Genomic DNA, 24,424 nt, shown 5'->3' with positions numbered 1-24,424 from the left:
CTAACAATAAAAAAACCCGACAAGTTTCGTAAGTTGTTTGACTTGCATCTTCAGGGGTCAAAGGTAACTAAATTTTAAACACAAGAAATGAGATATTACTCAAAATAGTTCATTCTATACAGTTGTGGCCGCCTAACTGTTCATTAAATTAAATATCCGAATGCAGATTCAGTGCAATGCTAAGTTTGAACAATGCTGGAATCACATTCTGTTGTTCACGTTCACATTGTCCGAGGTCTGACTTGGGTATGTTTTTTATCAATGCTGACCAAACTTGGTGTAGAATTAGGCCCTGGTTTTTGTTGCATTGCATTGGAATTCTAAGCATGTTTGCAGCTTCTTTAAATTTTCTTATGTAACGATTTTTTTTAATGTAAGAGATGTTTGTTTTTTGCCAGACTACGTTATAGCCAGCGGAAGTTGGATAGTATGCTAGGCCTGATATGTGTTCTCTTCTTTGCATGTCTTTTTTTTGGTGTTCGTTCATGCGAATTTCCCCTGATCTTCTCGTCTGGCCTACGTAGCAGATGCCACAGGAACAATGAATTTTATAAACACCTGGTTTTTTTAAAGGATGATGTGGAGGTTTTGGGGGGATGTAGAAATCTTGAAATTTTTTCCAGAGGTAGAAATGCAACTTTGATGTTATGTTTGTTTATTTTATTGTTAGTTATCTTAATAAACATGTGGTCCAATTACCAGAATCTTTCTTAAGGACAGCCAATATCAGAATCTCTGAACACATGGATGTAGTCCATGTTCAGAGATTACAGCCACTCTGAACTTGCTATGACTATGCTTTGGGCACTCACCACAGGATACACTAGAAGGCCACTCTGTTGCACTGCATCAAATATAAATATGAGAGGCTATTCCTGGAATCTGCCTCAGAAAACTTACATATTACAAGACACAAGCTACATGACACTTTCCAAACCCAAAGTGGGAATTTTGGGCCATTCTGGTAGATTATTATTTTATTATCAGTCAGCACTATTTGCAGATTTGATGATTTTATATATATGATATGAATAATTGTACTAAATCAGGCATTTGTAATACAGAAATATTTAGCAGCTTTGAAAGTTTTTTTTTTTTTTTTTTTTTCATGAAGTTACAGGCATGCAATAGATGGCTTATGGCAAGTATATAAAAATGAAGGATTTCCTCGTCTTTTTTCTGGGGCATCACTAGCAACAAGCAGAGCAGTATTTATAACCATAGGACAGGTAATTTTTTTTTAATTTTTAATTATTTGAGAAAAGTAAAGTGTATTTGCATTATCATAATGGAATTTCTTTCCTGTTTTGAATAACTTTGATATTGTCGTTATGTTTATATGGGGATGGTCAGCAAGAGGAATGGGATAGCCTGGAATGTAAGCAGACTATTGAGTTTGAGTAGATATGAAGTAAGTGGTGATAAAGGTGATCAGGAATGGGCAGGTGTGGAAAATTCACACCAGAGATGGGTAGAACTAGTCATAGACTTAAAAGTGAACTGCTGTGTTTATTAAGAATTCCATGCGCATCAAAAATAAGGGAGGTAAAATTGCTTCCCTGATGAACTTATTTGCCCAAAAATTGTTTCAGTAAGTGAAACATAGTTGAATGAGGATATCATCCTCATCTAACTATGTTTGAAAATATTTCTGGAACATTCCCTTAAGACACATGGTGGAATACTATGAAATCCTATTGCCTTATTGACATCAAGCTTATTTATTTCCTCATATACCTCCTGCTTGTTCACAGCTAAGCCATCCTTTCCTCTTTCCTTGAGCTCTTGATTTCATCCTGATGAGGATGAAACACTGTTATAAATTATTCACTGAATATCTCAGCTATGTTCTTTGCAGCAGTTATTCTTCCACCTTTTCGTCCATTAACATCATCTTACCATAATCATTCTTCGTTCTACTTGTCACATATCTGAAAACTCTTTGTTGTTTTTCTTGGCCTGATTTGCTAATTTCTGTTCACCTTCTGTCACCTTCTGCTCTTTATACTTCTCATACAATTGATTGTTACCATTATTTATTTTGTGCTGTCTCCACAGTATGCCCTTCTTCCAAGTTTCATGCTTAATCCCATCATTCATCCATTTGACACCTACCTTACTTAGCCTTTTGACCTTCAGAATACATTCGTACATTGATGTTAAATGTTGCATGGGAACTAACTAAAAGATATTTATCTCCCTCCTGCTTGACTCCTCGTTCCATGCTATAGCTCCAAGCAGTCTCCTAAGCTTCTCATAGTCCCTGGCCTTATAATTCCACATATATCCTTTCCTAACAGAAGTCTTCATATGGCTGGCCACCACCACCTAGGTGATCACCTCATGGTCACTTTCACCAACTGGGTGGAAATGTGACACCCCCACTCACAACCACATCCTCCAATGAAATGATTAGATCCAACACGTTTAATCCCTGCATGCCCTTCCATACATATTGCTTAAGATAGTTGTCTCTCAAGAAATTAATCTTCTTTATACCCAAATGTTATCTCTTCAATCCAGTCTATACTGTCCTAATTAAAATCACTCATAATAATCACTTTTCCCTTGTTCACTAACACTCAAGTTGCTTATACATTTCTTCATGACCTCACTACACATGTTCTGGCATATAACAGCATCCAACTAAATATCTCTTCCTATCATTCTTCACCACACACTATGCTGACCTCAAAATCATTGCCACTTTTTCCCCTCTCACATCTCCACTTTGTGCAAACAAATTTACTTGCTATCATTAACAGTACTTACCCTCCCTTCTTGTCCTTCCTATCCTCAGAGAAAACATCATACCCTTCCATTTCTATTCCCATCAAGATATCATCCAACCATGTTTCACTTATTCTAACAATTTTGGAACAGAAACTCAATCAACAAAACCATTTCATCTCTCTTATTTCTGATGTTCCTGCTATTTGCAAGTAAACACAGCAGTTCACTTTTAGTTCTATAACCAGCCCTGCCCATGCCACTTGTTGGTTGTGATTTCCCCACACCTAATCATTTCCAACTGCCTTTATCACCACTTACCCTATCTCCTCAGATTCAACTACACCCATTATATCCTAGGCCATCCCATTCCTATGCTGACAGGGAGACATAGTATAAGGCTCCCTGGCCACCCTCACTCCTCCTGTTTACATGTCCATCTTGCATGCATTCTTGTTCTCTCATCACTATCTCTTGCTCTCTCTCTCTCTCTCTCTCTCTCTCACACACACACACACACACATACACACACTACTACTACTATTCTCATTTACAACCACTTCAGTCTCACCAGTTCTTCTTTCCTTATCTTTTGCTTCACCTCTTACTTCCTTTTGTTCTCTTGCTTACATCACTCATTGCTTCTCCTTGCATTAACAGTCTCTCTGACGTACACCAAATCCATTTAAATGCAACCCATTACTTTTGTACAAATCCGTTCTTCCCTCAAATGCATCCCACATATTTACAACTGTACTCCCTTCTCCTTACATAACTCTGTCAACATAGTATTCATAATCCTTGTTTTCCATCTCAACTTGTCATACCTATTGCTATTTATGGCAGTGGCATAAAGAGATTCTTGGAAGAGCAAAAGATGCGTTTTAATATGGTACAGTGATTTGTATCTTTGTAAGGAGTTTTTAGATGTCATATTTCTGAAGGATATTTCAGAAACACCCTTTGAAATAAGAATAGCAATTCCCTTCCTATATTTATATGCTAAGTCTGGTATCTGTTAATAATTTTATCATTTTTTTTCTTTAGCTGAAACCATTATATGTAAATATGTAATAATGGTTGTTATTTCAGTTGTTTAGAGCCCCTGCTCACTATAGAAGAGTTGCTAAAATGCTGATAAAAAATAGTGCAACAGTTGTAGTATGTCACAAAAATTCATCATCATCGATTTCTTGATACATATCCTCAAGAGGAGTTCAGGCTACTATAACACTACTACATGATTAAGTTAAAATTAAACACTACATGGTTAGGTTATTACTAATCTCCTATCAACAATTTTTATCCAAGTTAGTCTATTACTTGTCAGCACCCAATATTACATAACTAATGTTTCAATCTTCTGAGGCACTTCTGATTCAATCAATCCACTTGCTTTCCTTTTTTCCCCCCTCCTGCAATCTTGGCATCAAATACCTGTTGCTGTCCTTTCCTTTCCCATTTTGTTTAAGTGACCATACCACCTTAGATTAGCCCTGCTCATACATTCTTGAATATTAACATTCTGACATTGATGCTATCTGCTCACTTCCCTAATTTTTCTTAGAACTACCATATCTGTGTTCTCTAGTCTTTGATCAAGTGCTTTATTTTTAATTCCACTCTTCCTTTTGCTGATATGGTGGGGAGCCATACCAGCAAAGGAAAATAGATAACAGATTATCTATTCCCATATTTAATTTGCCATCTTCACTAAAGACTGTGTCTAAATAGATGAAATATTTCACTGGTACTATAGGTTCTCCATTGAGAATGTTGCTATTCTTTGTTCCTATTTATTATCATGGTTTCAGTCTTTCTGTTGTTAATTTTCATGCCAAATTTGTTACAGCTGTTATTCAGTTTAGTTGTTGAATCCTGGAGACTTGCAGTGGTTGTGTTTTGGAGTAAAACATCTGCACAAGGAACAAAGCTAAGTTTGATATTTCTGATTGTGATATCAGGTTTAATGCCACTTTCTTTCATAATGTAATCCATATAGATGATAAATATGAATGGAGATAATGCGTACCATTGTTTTACACCTGATTCTACATCAAGCCATTGTCCTGTATTTCCTTCATTTCTGACTATTGACTTACAACGTAAATATAGACATTCTGTATCGTGTTCGATTTTCCTCATAATTGTATTATTTTGAAAAGTTTTTCTCTGGCACCTTGTCATATATGCCTTTTCCAGATCTATAAAACTTGAGTACAGATCCTTGTTATATTCCCATGATTTTTCAAGTATTTGTTAAAAATGAAAATCTGATCTTGACACCCTCTATTTAGGCTGAATCTAGCTTGTTCTTCTCCATCCACAGGTTTTCTCATCCACAATTTTTCTCAGCCTCTTTTCAAGTATATGTGCATAAATTTTATCAGGAACTCTAAGTACAGAAATTTCTCTGTAATTGTCACATTCAGTTTTATTTTCCTTTTTTATAAATATGAACTATGAAAGATCATCATCAGTTCAACCTTCTGAATTATGCAGTGAAGCCACTGCAAAACTTTGTACTTACATATTTGAGCATTTTTGGTTGAATATCATCTAATCCACCTGCCTTTTCAGGCTTTTCTACTTCAAGTATTGATATGTATTTCTGTTTGCTTTCCTCGTGAATATTTCCTACTACTGTTCTGTCAAGTAATTACTCCAGGCATATAGAATGTTCTTATCTTCAGTTTTTGTGTCACCATTATCATCTTTGATTTCTTTTACAGTACTCTTTCTAAGCTTTTCGATAGTCAAAAGAACATTTTGCCACTTTCCTCATATTTACCTTTTATATTTTTACTTGAAGTTTTCCATGACTTTTGTTTAGCTACTTTCACACATTGCTCTCTCTTACATTTTTCTCTGTATTCTTTTAGAGCATCTGCTGACTAATTGGCTAAGAACTTTCAGTATGCTCTCTTCTTTTCCAGGATTGTTTCTTTAACTTCTTGTATCCACCATGGCATTCTTATTTTTCTATCCTTGTGGACAACTTCACCACATGCCTTCTTAGTTGAATCAGTTGTTTTCTTCAGAGTTTGCCACTGAGACTCTGATATTTGGTTCTTGTTTTCAAATTGTTTCATTCTTTCTTCAATAATGTTTGTATTGTTTAGTCTAAAGTTTACCTGTAAAAGCTACTCATCTTTTATTATTTTTAAAATTTTATTACATACTGTTTTCTTTTCAGTGTGATATTCATTTTCATCCTACTTAAAACTAAGTGACAATCACTACCAATTCCAAAAAAATTCATATATTAAAAATATGACTAGGCTGTAGAACTCCAGTGGCTACTTAACACAGAACTATAATGCTACCAATAGATTATGAAAGAAAATAATATGTATATGTGTGTGTGTGTGTGTGTGTACACACACACACACACACACGGTAAGGAGGCTTGCATGCACCATTGCTCTCAAGCTATGCCAGTGGTAGCTAAGCTGCTGGAAGTATAACAACAAAGGAATTAGAGTTGGTAAAACAACTAAAAACTAAAAATATTAATATAGCCATGATAACAGAAAAAAAAAAAAGAAAGTGACAAAGATACAGATGGTTTTACTATACAATATAATGGAGTGGACCAATATATCAGAGCTTCTAATGGTGTGGCCATTTTAATCAATAATAAATGAAAAAATTGAATAAAAAAGTACAATTTTGTAAATGATCGAATTATAACAGTTAAATTAAACAGAAGCTACTTAAATATCATAAGAGTATATGCCCTTATAGAAGGTAAGAAAGATGATTTCAAACAATTTTATGAGGAACTACAAAAACAATTAAATAAATATAATAAAAATGACTACATATTAATATTAATGACCATATAAAATACACAGAGGAAAAACTATGGAATATAATTAAAAAACAAGGATATCCGTTATATTTAGTACAAGCTATACAAAGTTTATATAAAGATACAGAAATACAGTTAGGTAATAAATTAACAGAAGAGATTGAAATAAATCAGGGTATTGGGCAGGGATGTAACTTATCTCCAACTCTATTGAATATATATATATATTGATCAGATTATTAAAATATACCCCCTGGGGAAGGAGTGTCCTAGGTTCGATTCCCGTCGGAGACGTGAGGAGCTGAAGGATCTTCCTCAGCCATAGCCAAGTTAGCCGGTCTTGGGCGCAGGCAGTAGGGTTTTTCCCGCCAGTTTATCTGGTGTTTTTCATCCCGCAAGCAGGCAAACCGGCCCCGTGAACACACAGGAATACAGCCAAAAATACTTTGAGGCATAGGAGTGACCATTCTATCCTCGTATTTCGGTTACGAAATCCAAGCATGTTTGGAAGGTTGTGGGCCTTAAAGGCCTGTTAAAGCCATTAGGATAGATGGATTAAAATATACAAAACAACAATAAAACAGAACTTGACATTGTCAGCATCCAGGAATGCGTTAGCAGAGCTAATCTCAGGTGGTATGGTCACTTAAACAGAATGGGCGAGGAAAGATTAGCAAAACAAGTGTTCTCTGCCAAGTTGGCAGGAAAACGACCCAGAGGAAGACCAAGATATAGGTGGATTGATATGGTACAAAGTGCCTTAGACGATAGAAATATAAGATCTGGTAATGTTGGAGTCTTGACAAGTGACAGACTGATTTGGAGGAAAATTGTTGATAGGAAGTTAGTAATGATGTAAATTTTTCATGTAGTACTATCATATCCTGTACACCCCTTGAGGGTACATGGCAGGAATTTGATGATGATGACAATATAACAGGTATCCAGTTAACCAGAAGAACTGTTATCAATACAATGCTGTATGCAGATGATCAGATTATATTACAAAACATTGAAGATGACCTTCAAGAAATCAGTTTATAAATTAAACAAAATAAGACAATAATATAATTTTATAATTTCACAAAAGAAAACAAAAGTCACAGCATTTAAATGTTGGGATCATATTAGATCAAAAATAGTTATAGAAAATAAAATAATAGAACAGATGACAGTTTAATTATTTAGGCTGCATAATAACATATCTAAAAAAGATAAAGATATAGATGAAAAAATAAAGAAATTTTAGAAAATCTGTGGAACAATTAAAAGGACACTGAATAAAAAAACAAGACAAGAAACTCAACTAAAATTTTAAAAGTAATGGCCACTCCCACTGTGTTATATGGTTCAGAAACATGGACGGTTAAAAAGAAAGATGAAAGTAAAATACAAAATGCAGAGTGAGATATTTAAGAACAATTAATGGATTAACCAAATTGAACTATATAAGAAATGAAGACATCAGAAAAGAACTTGATATTTATAACATAAATGAAAACATCAAGGAATATAGAGAGAAATGGAAAGAACCTCTATTTAGGATGGAAAGATATTGGTTGCCAAAGGAGATGGATAGATATAGACCAGAAGGAAAGAGAGAGAGAGAGAGAAGAAGAAGAAGACCAGTGAAGCTGGAACAGATATGCCTAATCCTTGGAGAGAAGAAAAAGATATATATATATTATAATCAGTTACCTTTTGGTCATATAAAATATTAAAAAAATTCATTGTGCATCATGCCTTGATCTATCAAAATTTAAGGCCTTTTCATTTCATAAAATGCAGTTGACCAGGTAGTGCAAATGATTACTTCCACAGGAAATTAGTAGTAACACTTATAGAGTTGAGTTGGTAAATTTCTTCTTCTTTTTGCCACTCAAAAATGCTGTTCTTATGCAAAACAAATTCCACATGATATTATAGTTATTTTATTTATTTTTATTTTTTTTTTCACATCCTTTAATCTAGGTACTTTATATGAAAAGATCAATTTCTGCTTGTAGAAAGAATACATGGCCATGTGTGTCCATCTCCCCTACTCCATAGCAAATTTCTATATGGAAGCATTTGAGCAAGCTGATCTTAATTTCTCTCCTTTTAAAATCCAAAGTTTAGTTAATGTTTTGATGTTTTTGTTGACTCTAGGTCTCTCACCTTCTTCATCTGTGTTAACAATCAGCATAATTATATTCAGTCCAATGTTGAATTTGGGAATGCCCTCTCTTCTGTTAACACAGTGGACATATGAGGCTCTCTGTCCTTTATAATATACCATGAACCTACATAGACCAAAACTTAGTTAGGTTTTAAGTCTTACATTCTGAGTGGGAACTTTTATAAACTCTTTGATCTGATGCTGAGTTAGCTGAACTCTTTTGCAGGTAGAAGTGTTTTCCCTACTGGAAACTGGTTTTTTATTCCTACAAGATAGACAAACAAGATAATGCATGTAGTTTACAGACATAGCTGACTATGTTGTTGGTAAGCTGACTATGGGGGATAGGATTAACATCCTATCCCCATAGTGAGCTATGTATGGTTACATCCTATAATAATAATAGACTTCCGTGAAGTTTGAGAGGTTTTGTTTCTAAATAATGATAATTTGTATATATATCTTTAATATTATTTAAATCTGGATATTATTATTCTAACATATAAACTTGCATGAATAATTAGTCGACAGTTGTAAGTTTAGCCTTCTTTTGAATTTTTCTAATCTGGTATCACTGATAATGGAATCTCTGAAATATCTATTAAATTAATTCTCTTGCATTTACATTTTTATCAGTTAACTATATAACAACTGCCCTCTGAAATTTGTGTGTGTGTGTGTGTGTGTGCATGCGCACGCATACATACAGTAGAATCCACTTATTGTGATTGCAGATAATATTATCAATCAGATATTGTTATCATAATCAGGCAGTCCCAAAACACAATTTAAAATGAATTAAAAATAATCCATCTATTATAATCAAAGTTCCAGTTATTGGTACCAAAATCCTTGAATATATTGGGTTTTATCCTTTATCCAAGTGTAAGCAAACAAAGTTTACGCCTGAAGTAATTTCAGGACTGGGGCTACGCGTGGTAAAGGTGGTATAAGTTCACATCACTTAGTATCTCCCATAATGCAAAGCACATCTCCTTGTGGACGTGTATAATGCTATGCATTAAGGGAAGGGCTACTACCCAGACCAGTTTTGACCTTTATTGAGGTCTAATCAGTGGGAGCCAGACCCAGAGGTGGTGATACTAAGGTGGAAGTAATGGAGAAGTCATATTTACTTGTGTGAGTTGCCAAAGGGTGTCACACCCTATTATTAAAATTCTCTGGATTAGAGATAAGTTTATGGAATTTTTTTTTCACTTGGCTATGCTACTAATTATATATTGGGTTTTATCCTTTATCCAAGTGTAAGCAAACTTCGTTTGCTTACACTTGGGTCTGGCTCCAACTGATGAAACTTCAATAAAGGTCGAAACCAGTCTGGATAGTGGCCCTTTCCTTAATGCATAGCATTATACATGTCCACAAGGAGATGTACTTTGCATTATGGGAGATACTAAAGCAAGTGATGGGAACTTATACACTTTTACCACGAGTTGCCCCAGTCTTGAAAATACTTCAGGTGCAAACTTTGTTTGCTTACACTTGAATAAAGGATAAAATCCAATATATAATTAGTAGCATAGCCAAGTGATAAAAAAACTTCCAAAATCCTCGAATGTTTAGCCTTTTGCATCTCAGAATTAAGAACATTAAGGGTTAATCAGGAGAAAATTTAACAAAGAACATTTGTCGAAATCTGACTTTTGTGTTAATCTTCTGTTAATCTTATTCTTCCGTAAATCTGATATCTTTCAGGCAAATGCAGGTCGGTATAAATACAGTTGAATTGTGATTTTTCGAGTTTATTTTCGTGCTCTCTTTCAGTAAGTGAATTTGACTTTAAGCGCTCATTAAAGTAGCCCTTAGCATTACAGGAGCAAGTAAAAAAAATGTAAAGATTTATCTTTTCAAGAAAAACAAAGAATTTTGGAGTGCTATGATAAGTTGCCCAAAATGAGGCAGCATAGTACAGCTGTACATTTAAAAATTTCACAACCACTCTTGCGTAAGATCTTAAAAAACAGATCAAACATTGAAACTTCAGCTCTTACTAATGAGAACTAATTGGAAGAGAGCCTGATTTGGTAAGGATACTCAAGTTGAATCAGCATTAAAAATTTAGTTTAGTAAAGTTTGTGAATAGGGCCTTTGATGTGTCAAAAAGCAGAACTCACAAAAACAACAGGAAAATAAATTTTCACCGCAACTGATGGATCGTTTAACAGGTGGAAAAAGCAAGAGAATATTATGTACAAGCATATTCATGGTGAAGAAAAAAGTGCTGATTTTTTATCAGCTGATGCGTGGATTAAGACCAACTGGCCAAAAATTATTGCTGAAGGATATTGCTTCCTGAGGATATTTACAATGCAGACGAAACATGACTCTATTTTCGTGCAATGCTTCAGCATACTTATTTGTTTAAAAATTAAAGTAATAAAGGATTTAAATTCAGCTGCTTAAGGGTCAACGATATATAACTGAGAGGAGACTTCCACAAAGCCTTTAAAGGAATGCGGAGAACCGACCAGGGCTTCTGATCTAATGTCCAATCCTTGCCTTCTCATGGTGCACCCTGTTGGGTATCTACCTGGATACTGAACGAATGAATATGGGCTGGCAATTTAGGATTTAGCCGACCAAATTGTATTCTTATTGGCTTAAACCAAAATACAAAATGATGGTAAACATGACAAAATTTCATGCCGGCTGGGGCGTCGCCCGGTTAAACAGGGCCCCCGTTGTTTTCGCCAGGGAACCAGGGCGAACAGCGAAAAGTCAGCTACTGGAACAAATCTGAAAATAAACCCCAACTCAACATCACCAGAGTTAAAGATCGATATTATCAATATAAGAAGCCTGAATGGCAAAGAAATGGAGCTAGCTGAGGAATTAGATAAGTACCAGATCGACATAATAGGGGTGACTGAAACAAAAAAGACCAAAACTGGTGAGATCTTTCTGAGCAATAAATTCAAAATGTTATATTCAGGCAATGACAATCAAGGAAAAGAAGGGGTAGCCATAGTATTCAACAGAAAATACGAGGCTAATCTTCTTGAATGGCAGGCAGTCTCAAGTAGAGTGATGTGGGCAAATATGAGAATTGGGAACTGGACAATGAGACTTACTTGTGCCTATGGTCCCACAGAAGGTTCTACTAAGATAGAAGTGGAGGAATTTTTTGATGCTTTAGAGAAAGCAACAGACACAATGAAAATGGAAAAGTTGGTCCTTGTTGGGATCTAAATAGCAGAGTAGGAAATGATTGTGAGACATACAAAAATATTTTGAGAAAATTTGGAGAAAAGAGCAAAGCTAATAATCACGGCAAACACCTGTTGGATTTCTGCTCAGGACATGGACTGGTTATTACTAACACCATGTTCCAACATAAAAATGTGCACAAATTCACATGGAGAGAAGAGGCAAGGAATAAGAAAAGTCTCATTGACTATGTTATTGTTGATAGTGATGTTTTCTCCCTGTTGCAGGACACCAGAGTGTACCGAGGATTTGAAATTGGACTATTTAGTCTCTTGAGCAGGGTAAAATTGAATTTCGTATTGAAAAGAATAACAAGTAAGAAAGTTTTAAAGCGAATAAAAGTTGAGCAGCTCTCAGATGTGAACTGTAGACTAAAATACACAAAGATTATTGAAGAAAAAATGAAAGAGTTTGAGAACAAGTACCAAGCCTTGGAGAAAACCCTGATTGCTTCAGCCAGAGAGGTATGTGGTGAGGTTGTCTGCAAGGATAGAAAAATCAGAACTCCGTAGCAGACACAGGAAGTTAAAGATGCAGTGAAGGAAAAGAAGAAAGCATATCAAAAGTTCCTGGCAAATAAGTCAGCTTGTGCTCTTAGAGAATACAGAGACAAATGTAAGAAACCGAAACTCTGTGTAAAACTAGCTAAACAAAAGTCATGGGAGGACTTTGGCAAGAACATAGAAAATAAATATCAAGTAGGTGGTAAGATATTCTGAAGGTTGTTGAAGAAACTTAGAAATGGAGGAAGGAAGGAGTGCTGTAAAAGGAGTTAGAGATGATAAAGGTGACATGAAAACAGGAGAAAAAGATATCCTTGAAGTATGGAGTAATTACTTTGAAAAATTGCTAAATGAAACAAGCAGTGATAGCACAGTGGTAAAAAACACTGAACAGGCATACAGTCAGGAACATATCCATATACTTGATGTGGAAAAAGCCATCAAAGACTTGAAATGTGGAAAGGCAGCAGGAGTAGATAATATTTGACCAAAAAAGGCTTAAATAGGGTGGTATAAATGTCTTACAGTGGCTGCACTGCATAGTTCAGAAAGCCTGGACAGAGGGACGAATTTCTGATGATTGCAGTAGAGCTCTCATAGTACCCATATATATATATAAAGGGAAATAAAACTGAATGTGAGTATTACAGAGGTATTTCCCTACTGAGTATTCCTGGCAAGATTTATGCAAGTACCCTTGAGAAACAGTTGAGAAGAATTGTGGAAGAAAAGCTTGGTGAAGAACAAACTTGATTCAATGCCAAATAGAGGCTGTCAGGATCAGATCTTCACTTTACGACAAATAGTTCAGAAAGCATGGGAATTTAACAAAGATCTATGTTTAAGTTTTGTCGATCTGGAAAAGGCATATGACAAGGTGCCAAGAGAGAAGCTATTCAATACGCTACAGTTATATGGTATCAATGGGGCATTATATCAAGCAGTACTTAGTCTTTATTTGAGTTTTAAGTCAGCAGTTAGAATTGATTGAAGTACAGGAATATGGTTTTATGTTAAATCTGGTGTGAGACAAGGATGTACATTATACCCTATGTTATTCATTATTTATATGGATCACATTATGAAGGAAAGTGGTATTAAACATGATATCAAAATTGGCGGTGTTAATGTCAGCTGTTTGCTTTATGCGGATGATGTTATACTTCTAAATAAATTCGCTACTAGTCTGCAAGATTCCCTGATTAAATTGAATAACTGTTGTAGTAGATATGATATGAAAGTCAGCAATAAAAAGACAAAGACAATGAAAATAGGCAGAATCGTTGGAAATGTCAACTGCGTTGTGAACGGAGAAACTTTGAAACAAGTAAAACATTTCAGCTACTTAGGCACCATTTTTAGTGAAGATGGTAAATTAAATATGGACATAGACAACAGAATCAAGAAAGCTGGTATGGTAGGAAGTCAATTGAATAAATTCATATGGAATAAGAGAAATTAGTCAGAACACTAAATTATCTATATACAAGACAGTGTTCAAACCAGTTTTAACTTATGGATCTGAGAGTTGGGTCAGTAGTAAAACACTTGACCAAAGACTAGAGACCGCAGATATGAGAGTCCTGAGAAAGATTAGAGGCATGAACAGATGGCATCAATGGCAATATCATATTAAAAACGAGGATATTAGGAAACAACTTGACATTGTCAGCATCCAGGAATGCGTTAGTAGAGCTAATCTCAGGTGGTATGGTCACTTGGACAAGATGGGCGAGGAAAGTTTAGCAAACAAGTGTTCTCTGCCAGGTTGGCAGGAAAACGACCCAGAGGAAGACCAAGATATAGGTGGATTGATACGGTACGAAGTGCCTTAGACCAGGGATTCTCAACCTATGGTACACGTACCACTGGTGGTACGTGAGTCACTGCCTTACTGGTACATCTAATATCTTGAATTAAATATAGCGGTATGCCATTGGAAAAGGTTGACAATCCCTGTCTTAGACGATAGAAATATTAGATCTGATAATGTTTGAATCTTTACAAGTAACAGTCTGATTTCGAGGAAAATTGTAGATAGGAAGTTAGTAATGATGTAAATTTTTCATGTAGTACTATCATATCCTCTACACCGCTTTGAGGGTACATGGCAGGAATTTGATGATGATGAGGATATAAATCTTCAAAAGAGCGAATGACATTCTTTGTTGTGAAAGATGAGAAACGAGAGCTCCTAGTGATTGGAAAAAGTAAAAATCCTTGGTGTTTTAAAGATGTCAAAAAAAGTTTGCCTGATGACTACTGTTCTTTTGCAAATGCTTAGATGACTAATGCCATTTTCAATACTTGGTTAAGTGGGATCTTAAAGCAAAAAATTGTCTTCTTAGTAGACAACTGCACTGCACTCAGAAACAATTTATTGGTAAAGAACATCAAAGTAATCTCCTTGCCTTCGAACACTACATCATTAATTCAACCATGTGACCAACGCATCATACAAGCTTTTAAAGCTTATTATCGCAGGAAAGTTTGGGCAAGAATTATAGCTGAACTTGATTGCACAAAAGACCAATCTGATGCAAGTGCAATTGCAAAAAAAATTTCGCTTCTTGGTGCATTGCATTTGGCAGCAATGTCATGGAAGCAAATCTCAGAGAAGACTATTAAAAACTGCTTCCAAAAAGGTGGATTTTTTAAGCCAAACTCTGAAACTCCTTCTTTCAAAGAATTTTAATATCTTACAAGAATTTGAAATTGGTTGGATATTGATAACAATGTTAAAGTTATTTCTACAATGACGGTGTCGGAAATATGTCAAGCTGCTTCCAATGAGAACTTTAAACTAGTAGAAGAAAGTGAACCTAATACAAGTATAGAAGAACAAATTTTAGAAGCTCCTCCAACCAATGCCCAGATGCAAGAAGCTCTAAAAATACTTCATCGCGGTGTGCAACACAGAGTAACAAACTTCAAAAGGCATTATGAGTTTTAGCAATTTATTCATGAACTACTATATTCAAACACATGACAGATAACACTAGATAAGTTTTTAAAATAAATTTTATGTTGTTGCTTATTAAAAAGTTGTTTATAACAATAAATTGAAATAAATGATGCAATTTTTGATATCCTTAATGTTATCAGCTGGTTATTGTTATTGAAAAGCAACTTTCCCAAAGTGATCACAATAAGCAGTATCTACTGTGTATAATATATATATATATATATATATTACCTTCTTTTTAATAATCAGTTTATTATATTTTATAGCTTTCTATGTATGATCAGTTCAAGCAAATGCTTCTTCAAACTTCATATTTTACTGATAACCTTATTACACATTTCACTGCAAGCTTTATGGCAGTAAGTAATTATTATTTTCATTTTTTTATGGTGGTTGTATTTCAAATAAGTATATTCAATTTTTTTATTTTTTTATTATTAAAAAAAATAAAATACCATATGCTCAAATAACGTAAAGTTATATTTTAAAGACAGAGGGGTGGGGGATACAGTTTCTTCAAAATTGAATTTCTTATTTTTATTTGGTTGTCATATGTCCTTTTATGAAGGAGAAATGCATCATATTTTCCTTTTAGAAAGTAAACTAATCAAACAGGCTCTGAGTTTCAATCCCACTGAAGGCACATATATTTGCTATTCAGTGGGAGATGAATTTCATTGCCTGATATGAGACCACTGTTTATTGGAGGCCTGAAGTGGTTTGAAAAAGTGTCAGGTTGAGTTTCTAAAGTGAGGTTTCTAGATAATGTAAAAAAAAATACAAAAAACTTTTGCATAAAGATATGGGATTGAATTAATAGTTTGGATATGAAGATGTCTTACTGACAGATATCAAAAAGTAGTGTATGGGGATGTCAGTTGGCAAGATCAAAGGCAACCAGAATTTGGTCTGTTATTAATTTAAATTAATAACAAATTTAAATTAATTGATGTTATTCAGCCTTTACATTAATAATTTGCTGCTAGTACAAAGATAGGCAAGGTAATCAGGAATACAGCTGACATGTAACACTTGCAGAATGATTTCAATAAGCTGGAATTGTGTGGCATGTGAAAATGATTGTTAGTTCTCAATATTAACAAATGTAAAATCATGCACTTTAGTGTAATAGACTATCCAGTGACATATTATATTGATGGGTTTATTCTACAAGAAACTGACCAGGTCAGGGATCTTGGAGTTTTAGTAAATAGGAAGTTAAAGTTCATAGGCCATATAGCAAAGATTGCAAATACAATTCAGAAGATAATTGCAATGATGAAACAAACATTGCCATATAAGAATCAGGAAGTCATTTTGTCTCCTTATAAGGCTTTGATGTGACCACATCTGGACTGCTATGTGCAGATCAGGTTTATATCATGGTTTCCAAGTCGATGCAGAGACAGTGGAGAGGTTGCAAAGGAAAGTGTTAAAGATGATATCAGGACTATGAAATGTAGATTTTGAGAATTTATGGACTGTAGACATCAACAAACAAGAGAAAGAGGGGTGATATTATAGATATTAAAAAGACCTAGAAACTTCTGAAAATGTCATACAGGATACCAGTAGATGGAATTTTTCATTTTATAGAGGGTTGGAAAAGGATGAAAATGCATTCATGGAAATTGAGAATGAATGCAGTTAAGAAAGGGATCAGAGCTAGATTTTTTTCTCTCGTTGTCATTGTATAACTGAAACGGCGGATGGCCATTCCATTTACACAAAATTAGAGGTTGTGAGTGCAGATAGTTTGAGTTCAAAAGAATGTATAACATGTGGTGTGAGTGATATGTAGCCTCCCTCAGTGAGTCTTAGACACCCTGGAGGTTTCTTGAAATAATAATATTTCTTATGCAGTTTACACTCTGAACTGAATAGCGTAAAATTATTAGTTTTGATTTTGCATAATAGCATTCATGAAAACCAATATAGCTCCAGAACCCATTGTATACTCATTATTACAAGACAAGAAAGTTTGTTTTGCTTTATGCTCGGATATACTTTGTATAATAATATACTTTGTACAGTTTATTATATTTTGTCTGCAGGGGAATAATATATAATATATCAGGGGCATATATTCAAGGTTTGCAGTGGGAATAGAAGTATCACTGAAATATTATATTTTTGCATTTATTCCTGATAAAGGCTCTCTTAATCGTTTCCTGGCTTCACGTGATTTCTAAAATTAAACACCATATATTAATGCTGTATGAAGAGGGCGTTTTTCGACATGTAAGCACTGCATCGTACTTGCATTAATATCCCGGGTGTACAGTCACAAATACAGACACCCTTGAGTCCTTTGAACAGACATATAGATTGTGCAGTGATGCAAATTCTTAGTGTTCCAGTAGTTTTAAAGCACCCAGAAGGCAAGACAGGGTGCACGCTGAGATATTAGCACTCACAAATCATTGACTGTGATTGGTCATTATGTCAACCAGTCCAATTTGAATGTTGTCATTTGTCATGAGTTACTATTTTTCACAGTGGCTGTGATTTGTCATGAGTTGCTATTTTTGTTTTCTGAGTTTCGTTTGTTTTGCATGCATGAAGTGTGAACTGACATGTTTAGTACACCGATATAGACAAGTAATTGTCTATAAATAATTTATAACTTTTTTTGCCCATTTTCTGCCACAGCTTTTGCAGATTGTATGATTGATTATAGTCGAAGGAGGTAAACAAGTTATTTCAGCCTTTCTTTGGTTCAGTCTGGAAAAATAATAATTTCCCAAGTGATTACTCTTTCTGATTTTTGTGCATATTATATGGCTGTATTTGAAAATTGTATCAAAATTCAAATTATCCATGTCTCACTCTACTATTTGCCAATGATAATCTCACCACAAAGTGTAAACCCTTTGTGCTTCTCACATAAACAGCACGCATGAAGCATAGCTTCCGTGTGTAGAGGCTTAAGTGCTGTGAGGACATCATATTGGAGGCTTAATGGATTGTATACAGCACTCAGAAAGGATTAAAACAGAATTTAATACTTCCTATATATTTCGTCTCAGTAAATGAGACATTTTCAGGGATTACAAAAAAACTAATGTAACATAAAAACAAATAACACACAATACTGAGCCCAACCACATGGGTGACACTAAAGTCCTATCTAGGTGGAGCGCCCTCTAAGGGCAGTTGTGGTTGTAGGTGGCCTGGAATGTAAAGTGGGACCTCTGGTGATAAGTGATTCCCAAATCTTAGGAAGCTTAATGCAACCATATTTGTTGAGATTTGGTTGATTCCTGAGAGCTGCTGCTGATTCTGAGAATAGTCTCTCTTTTTTGAATTTCCTGTGGTGGGCATGGTGGTTTTTTTTCCATGAAATCATCCTCCAGGCAGATAGTGGCTGATCTGCCTGTCTGTCAAGTATGCCAGTTTACAGGAACAGGGTACTTTATAGACTCCAGGCACTGAGAGAGTAGGGAGCTGATCTTTTGTAGAGCAGATAAGGGTAGCACGTTTGCAGTGGGGCTTAAATACTGTGTGTAGGTTGTACTTTTTTAAAATCTTGGAATTTAGAATCAGCAGCAGCTCTCAGGAATCAACCAAATCTCAACAAATATGTTGCATTAAGCTTCCTAAGATTTGGGAAACGCTTATCACCAGAGGTCCCACTTTACATTCCAAGCCACCTACAACTGCAACCGCCCTTAGAGGGCGCTCCACCTAGATAGGACTTTAGTGTCACTCACGTGGTTGGGCTTAGTATTGTGTGTTATTTGTTTTTATGTTACATTAGTTTTTTTGTAATCCCTGAAGATGTCTCATTTACTGAGACGAAATATATAGGAAGTATTAAATTCTGTTTTAATCTTTTCCGAGTGCTGTATACAATCCATTAAGCCTCCAATATGATGAAGCATAGCTGTTGTTCATTTGACCTTTATACTTTCCATATTTAAAATTATATTAATTGATAAATTAAAGTATTCAAAGTTATCCTACAATTAATTGCATAGGACCAATTAAGATGAACACTGATGTGCTGTGCACTCTTAAAACTCTCTTGTACTTCAATAAAAATACAATCATAAAGTCAAACTGATGTGAATTTTGTAGTGTGGGTTGCATAAGCCACATGACAGCACACCCAACCTAAATGGGCATACAACACCACTGATATTGTGTGTGTGTGTGTGTGTGTGTGTGTGTGTGTGTGTGTGTGTGTGTGTGTGTGTGTGTGTGTGTGTGTTTACACTTCCATATTACAGTTAAAAGAAAAAAAAATGTATGGAAATTGACTCAACCAAAACATAACTTTGGCCTTTTATAAACATTTAATTTAACTTGGTTTAATACATTAATAGGAATATACAGAGATGCAATAAAATTTTATTCTGAACAGTTTTTCATTAAATTCTATTATATCAGTTTTTGTGAGCTGCAACATTATATATTAACCTCCATCCATAAGTTATAAGGAATTGAAATTTCACAGATTATGTTTCTGATTTCCAGTTTTCCCAATCATTCCACATATATGTGGTGTAGGTAGGACTCTAACAGCAGTGGTAAGTATTTTACACTAAGGTATGTTTGGCTTGTCAGGATAATATCAGAAGCAGAACCTCTTGTTGCCATGGAAACAGAAAATCATGATATCAATCACATCCACTTCAAACAATTATTTGAATTTACTGACTCTAATGTTCTGGAGTTATTGACTCTTCCAGGGAGTTTGATGAGTCAATGACCTCTTTATCAGGTAACACACCAATTAAATACCTATCATATCTTTTTTTTTTTTGAAAGCATCCACTAAATATCATATTATGGTTAATGGAATGAAAACAGCCCAGTGAAATAAACAAAGTTTTAATAGTTCTAATACTTAAAATACAAACTTATTTAATACTGACCATTTACAAACAAACTTACATTATAGCCTACCAGTTTTGCCAGCAAACTGTCTGGCTTTTTCAAGGCGTTTACGGAAAGACATAAAAACTAGTAAATGCAAATTGAAAGGAACATAAAAAACATTGTAAAACAACTAGTAGCTAAGGTTACACGCTCGCGTGACAGAGAGGAATTATTGTTCTTATTCATTATCACACATGCGTGTTTGTTGTAAACGTGTAATGTGATTACTGGCTAGGTGTAGTTCAGATTGATTTAGAGAGAGGATCAGGTTTTTCCACGAACTGTTTAGGATTGCACCCTGATTTCTGTTGAAGTTTCCGCAGGTTATTAACACTATTGTGGCTTCCTTGAATAAACGATGTCTGTAGTTGTCATCCAGATATGGCATGGAGCTGTTTTGCCACTCTATCGTGTGGTTAGATGTACAGAAATGATGTGCTAAGCTGGAAGAGATACTTCTGTTGTGGTTTACATCACCAACATGTTCTTTTTGTCTGATTTCTAAATTCCGTGAAGTTTGTCCGATGTAGGCAAGACCACAGGAACAAGGAATGTAACATTACACGTTTACAACAAACACGCAAGCATGATAATAAATAAGAACAATAAGTCCGCTCTGTCATGCGAACGTGTAACCTTAGCTACTAGTTGTTTTACAACGTTTTTTATGTTCCTTTCAATTTGCATTTACTAGTTTTTATGTCTTTCCATGAAACATCTTACCCTGAAAAAGCCAGGCAGTTTGCTGGCGAAACTGGTAGGCTATGTAAGTTTGTTTGTAAATGGTCAGTATTAAATAAGTTTGTATTTTAATTATAAAATGACCAAATATATTTAGTTTAAACAGTTCTAATGCTTCTTTTCTGTCACAGAGCCATCATCTGGGATATATATATAAAAATTGCAATAACACACTCAAACAATAAGTGGAAGATCTTAGGCTAGAAGATTAAAATCCTGTGCTTAACTGCAGTAAATATAAACATGAAAGTTTTTTTTCCCTGTTTGATTCTGTGCAAGGCAGTCTGCTAGATTTGATTGGCCAGAATCATGAGAGCAGATATATTTATGAGGGGGCTGGAAAGTTCTGATAAACACCTAGAAGAAAAATGATATTAAAGCAACTAATATAACCAGAAGAAAACATACAAAGATATAAGAACATAAATTACCTTCATAACTCTGCTACTAGTATGTTCTTAGTTGTGGATGTATCAGTTGCTTTAATATAATTTTTGTCTATGTGTTTATCAGAACTTTCCAGACTCCCCCCCCCTCTCTCGTATGTTCTTCAAGATGAATATTGGCATTTTTTCCATTTTGTTCATATGATTAATTACAAGAACAAGGAATCTTGTATAAACTGGGAAATAAGAGGGTAAGAAGTTTATCCAGCTGATTAAAAAAAAAATAATAAATAAATTATATTTATTTATTATTTATTATTTATTATTACAGTGAAGCATAGTTAAAATATTTTGGACACATTGAAAAGATGGAAGGAGGACTTCTCAGAATAGTAATAGAAGGTAAAGTTCCTGGAAAAAGAGAAAGGGGTAGACCATCAATGAGGTGGATGGTGTGTGTGTGGAGTGATTGATCTTCAGAGAGTTGAAGCTGCCAGAAAAGCATACAACAAGACTATATGGTGAAGCCTGGTGTGGCACATCATCGAGCATTGGAGTGACCATATTGCATCTGTGGCCCAGTGAACATATGGACGGATGGAATCGTAGTTTTTCTCATAATTACATTTAATGGAAATAAAACAACACAAACACAAAACTATTAAACCTAGTCATCTTCAAATTGCTGACATAAACACTCAAAGGGTGTACAGGATATTATGATAGTACTAGATGAAAAACTTGTATCATTAATAACTTCCAATCAACAATTTTCCTTCTAAGTTTTAAAAGAGGTATACCGTGAGTAGACATATCGATACAAAATTAATAACGGAAAAAACTCGCGTACAAAGATTATTTAATAGTATAATTTTCGCCTGTGTATCACAGGCATCTTCAGTATTAAGCTCAAATTAAACAATGACTGACAATTCCAAAAAGCGCCACCTAAGTAGCTGGTGTAAGTAAGATAACTAAAAGGGTCAATAAATTATTCTATTAAATAATCTTTGTACGTGAGTTTTTTCCGTTATTAATTTTGTATTTAAATTTTCCTTCTAATTATCCATTATCTGTCAAGACTCCAACATTATCAGATCTTATATTTCTATCTTCAAAGGCACTTTTTACTATATCAATTCACCTATATTTTGGTCTTCCTCTGGATCTTTTTCCTGCCAACCTGGCAGAGAACACTTGTTTGCTAAACTTTCCTCACCCATTCTGTTCAAGTGACCATACCACCTGAGATTAGCTCTGCTAACGCATTCCTGGATGCTGACAATGTCAAGTTGTTTCCTAATATCCTCGTTTTTAATATGATATTGCCATTGATGCCATCTGTTCACGCCTCTGATCTTTCTCAGGACTCTCATATCTGCGGTCTGTAGTCTTTGGTCAAGTGTTTTACTTCTGACCCAGCTCTCAGATCCATAAGTTAAAATTGGTTTCCACACTGTCTTGTATACAGCTAATTTAGTGTTTTGACTAATTTCTCTCTTATTCCATATAAATTTATTCAGTTGACTTCCTACCATACCAGCTTTGTTAATTCTGTTGTCTATTTCCATATTTAATTTACCATCTTCACTAAAAAGTGTTCCTGAAAGTAGCCGAAATGTTTCACTTGTTCCACAGGTTCTCCATTCACAACACAGTTGACATTTTCAACGATTCTGCCTATTTTCATTGTCTTTGTCTTTTTATTGCTGACCTTCATACCATATCTACTACAACAGTTATTCAATTTAGTCAGGTAATCTTGCAGACTTGTAGCGGATTTATTTAGAAGTATAACATCGTCCTCATAAAGCAAAGAGCTGACATTAACATCTCCAATTTTGATATCATGTTTAATACCACTTTCCTTCATAATGTGATCCATATAGATAATGAACAACAGAGGGGATAATGTACATCCTTGTCTCACACCAGATTTAACATTAAACCATCTTCCTGTACTTCCTTCAATTCTAACTGCTGACTTACAACTCAAATAAAGACTAAGTATTGCTTGATATAATGCCCCACTGACACCATATAACTGTAGCATTTTGAATAGCTTCTCTCTTGGCACTTTGTTGTCTTTTCCAGATTTCAAAACTTAAATACAGGTCTTTGTTATATTCTGATGCTTTCTCAACTATTTGTTGTAAAGTGAAAATCTGATCCTGACAACGTCCTCTATTTGGCTTGAATCCAGTTTGTTCTTCACCAAGCTTTTCTTCCACAATCCTTCTCAACTGTTTCTCAAGTATATTTGCATAAATCTTACCAGGAACACTCAGTAGAGAAATACCTCTGTAATTCTCACATGGTTTTATTTCCCTTTTTATATATGGGTACTATGAGGGCTGTACTCCAGGAATTCCAGTACTCCAGGAATTCGTCCCTCTGTCCAGGCCTTCTGAACTATGCAGTGTAGCCACTGTAAGACGTTTATACCTCCATACTTGAGCATTTCTGGTCATATATCATCTACTCCTGCTGCCTTTCATTTCGGGCATTTGATGGCTTTTTCTACTTCAAGTATGGATGTGTATTCCTGACCGCATGTTTGTTTTTTACCACTGCTTGTTTCATTTAGCAATTTTTCAAAGTAATTACTCCATACTTCAAGGATATATTTTTCTCCAGTTTTCATGCCACCTTTATCATCACTCTTTCCTCCATTTCTGAGCTTCTTAAACAACCTCCAGAATGTCTTCTCACCTTCCTGATATTTATTTTCTATGTTCTTACCAAAGACTTCCCATGATTTTTGTTTAACTAGTTTTACTTCTTCTTTTCCTTCACTGCCTCTTTAACTTCCTGTGTCCACCATGGAGTTCTGATTTTTCTATCCTTGCAGACAACTTCACCACATGCCTCATTAGCTGAATCAGTCAGTGTTTTCTTCAGGGCTTGCCTCTGAATCTCCAAGGTTTGATTTCTGTTCTCAAACTCTTTCATTTTTTCTTGAATAATGTTTGTGCATTTTTGTCTGCAGTACACATCTGAGATCTGCTCAACTTT

The 24,424-nt window shown here is 34.9% G+C and overlaps 1 protein-coding gene across 4 annotated transcripts in view; it reads left to right on the top strand.

Moving 5' to 3' along the window:
* Dic1 (Dicarboxylate carrier 1) overlaps window positions 1-24,424 on the top strand; it is a 205,884-nt gene that overhangs the window by 111,108 nt on the left and 70,352 nt on the right. For all 4 annotated transcript variants that reach the window (XM_090407718.1, XM_090407720.1, XM_090407719.1 and 1 more), the window contains 2 exons: window positions 1,115-1,229; window positions 15,665-15,757. In XM_090407718.1, coding sequence (XP_090263844.1) covers window positions 1,115-1,229; window positions 15,665-15,757 — 208 coding nt within the window. The remainder of the gene's footprint in view (window positions 1-1,114; window positions 1,230-15,664; window positions 15,758-24,424) is intronic.

Source organism: Typopeltis vanoorti, chromosome 17, assembly GCF_054136105.1.
Source record: "Typopeltis vanoorti isolate ZY-2024b chromosome 17, IOZ_Tvanoo_1.0, whole genome shotgun sequence".
In the NCBI taxonomy this organism is placed as follows: domain Eukaryota; kingdom Metazoa; phylum Arthropoda; class Arachnida; order Uropygi; family Thelyphonidae; genus Typopeltis; species Typopeltis vanoorti.
This window is presented reverse-complemented; position numbering and strand designations above follow the sequence as displayed.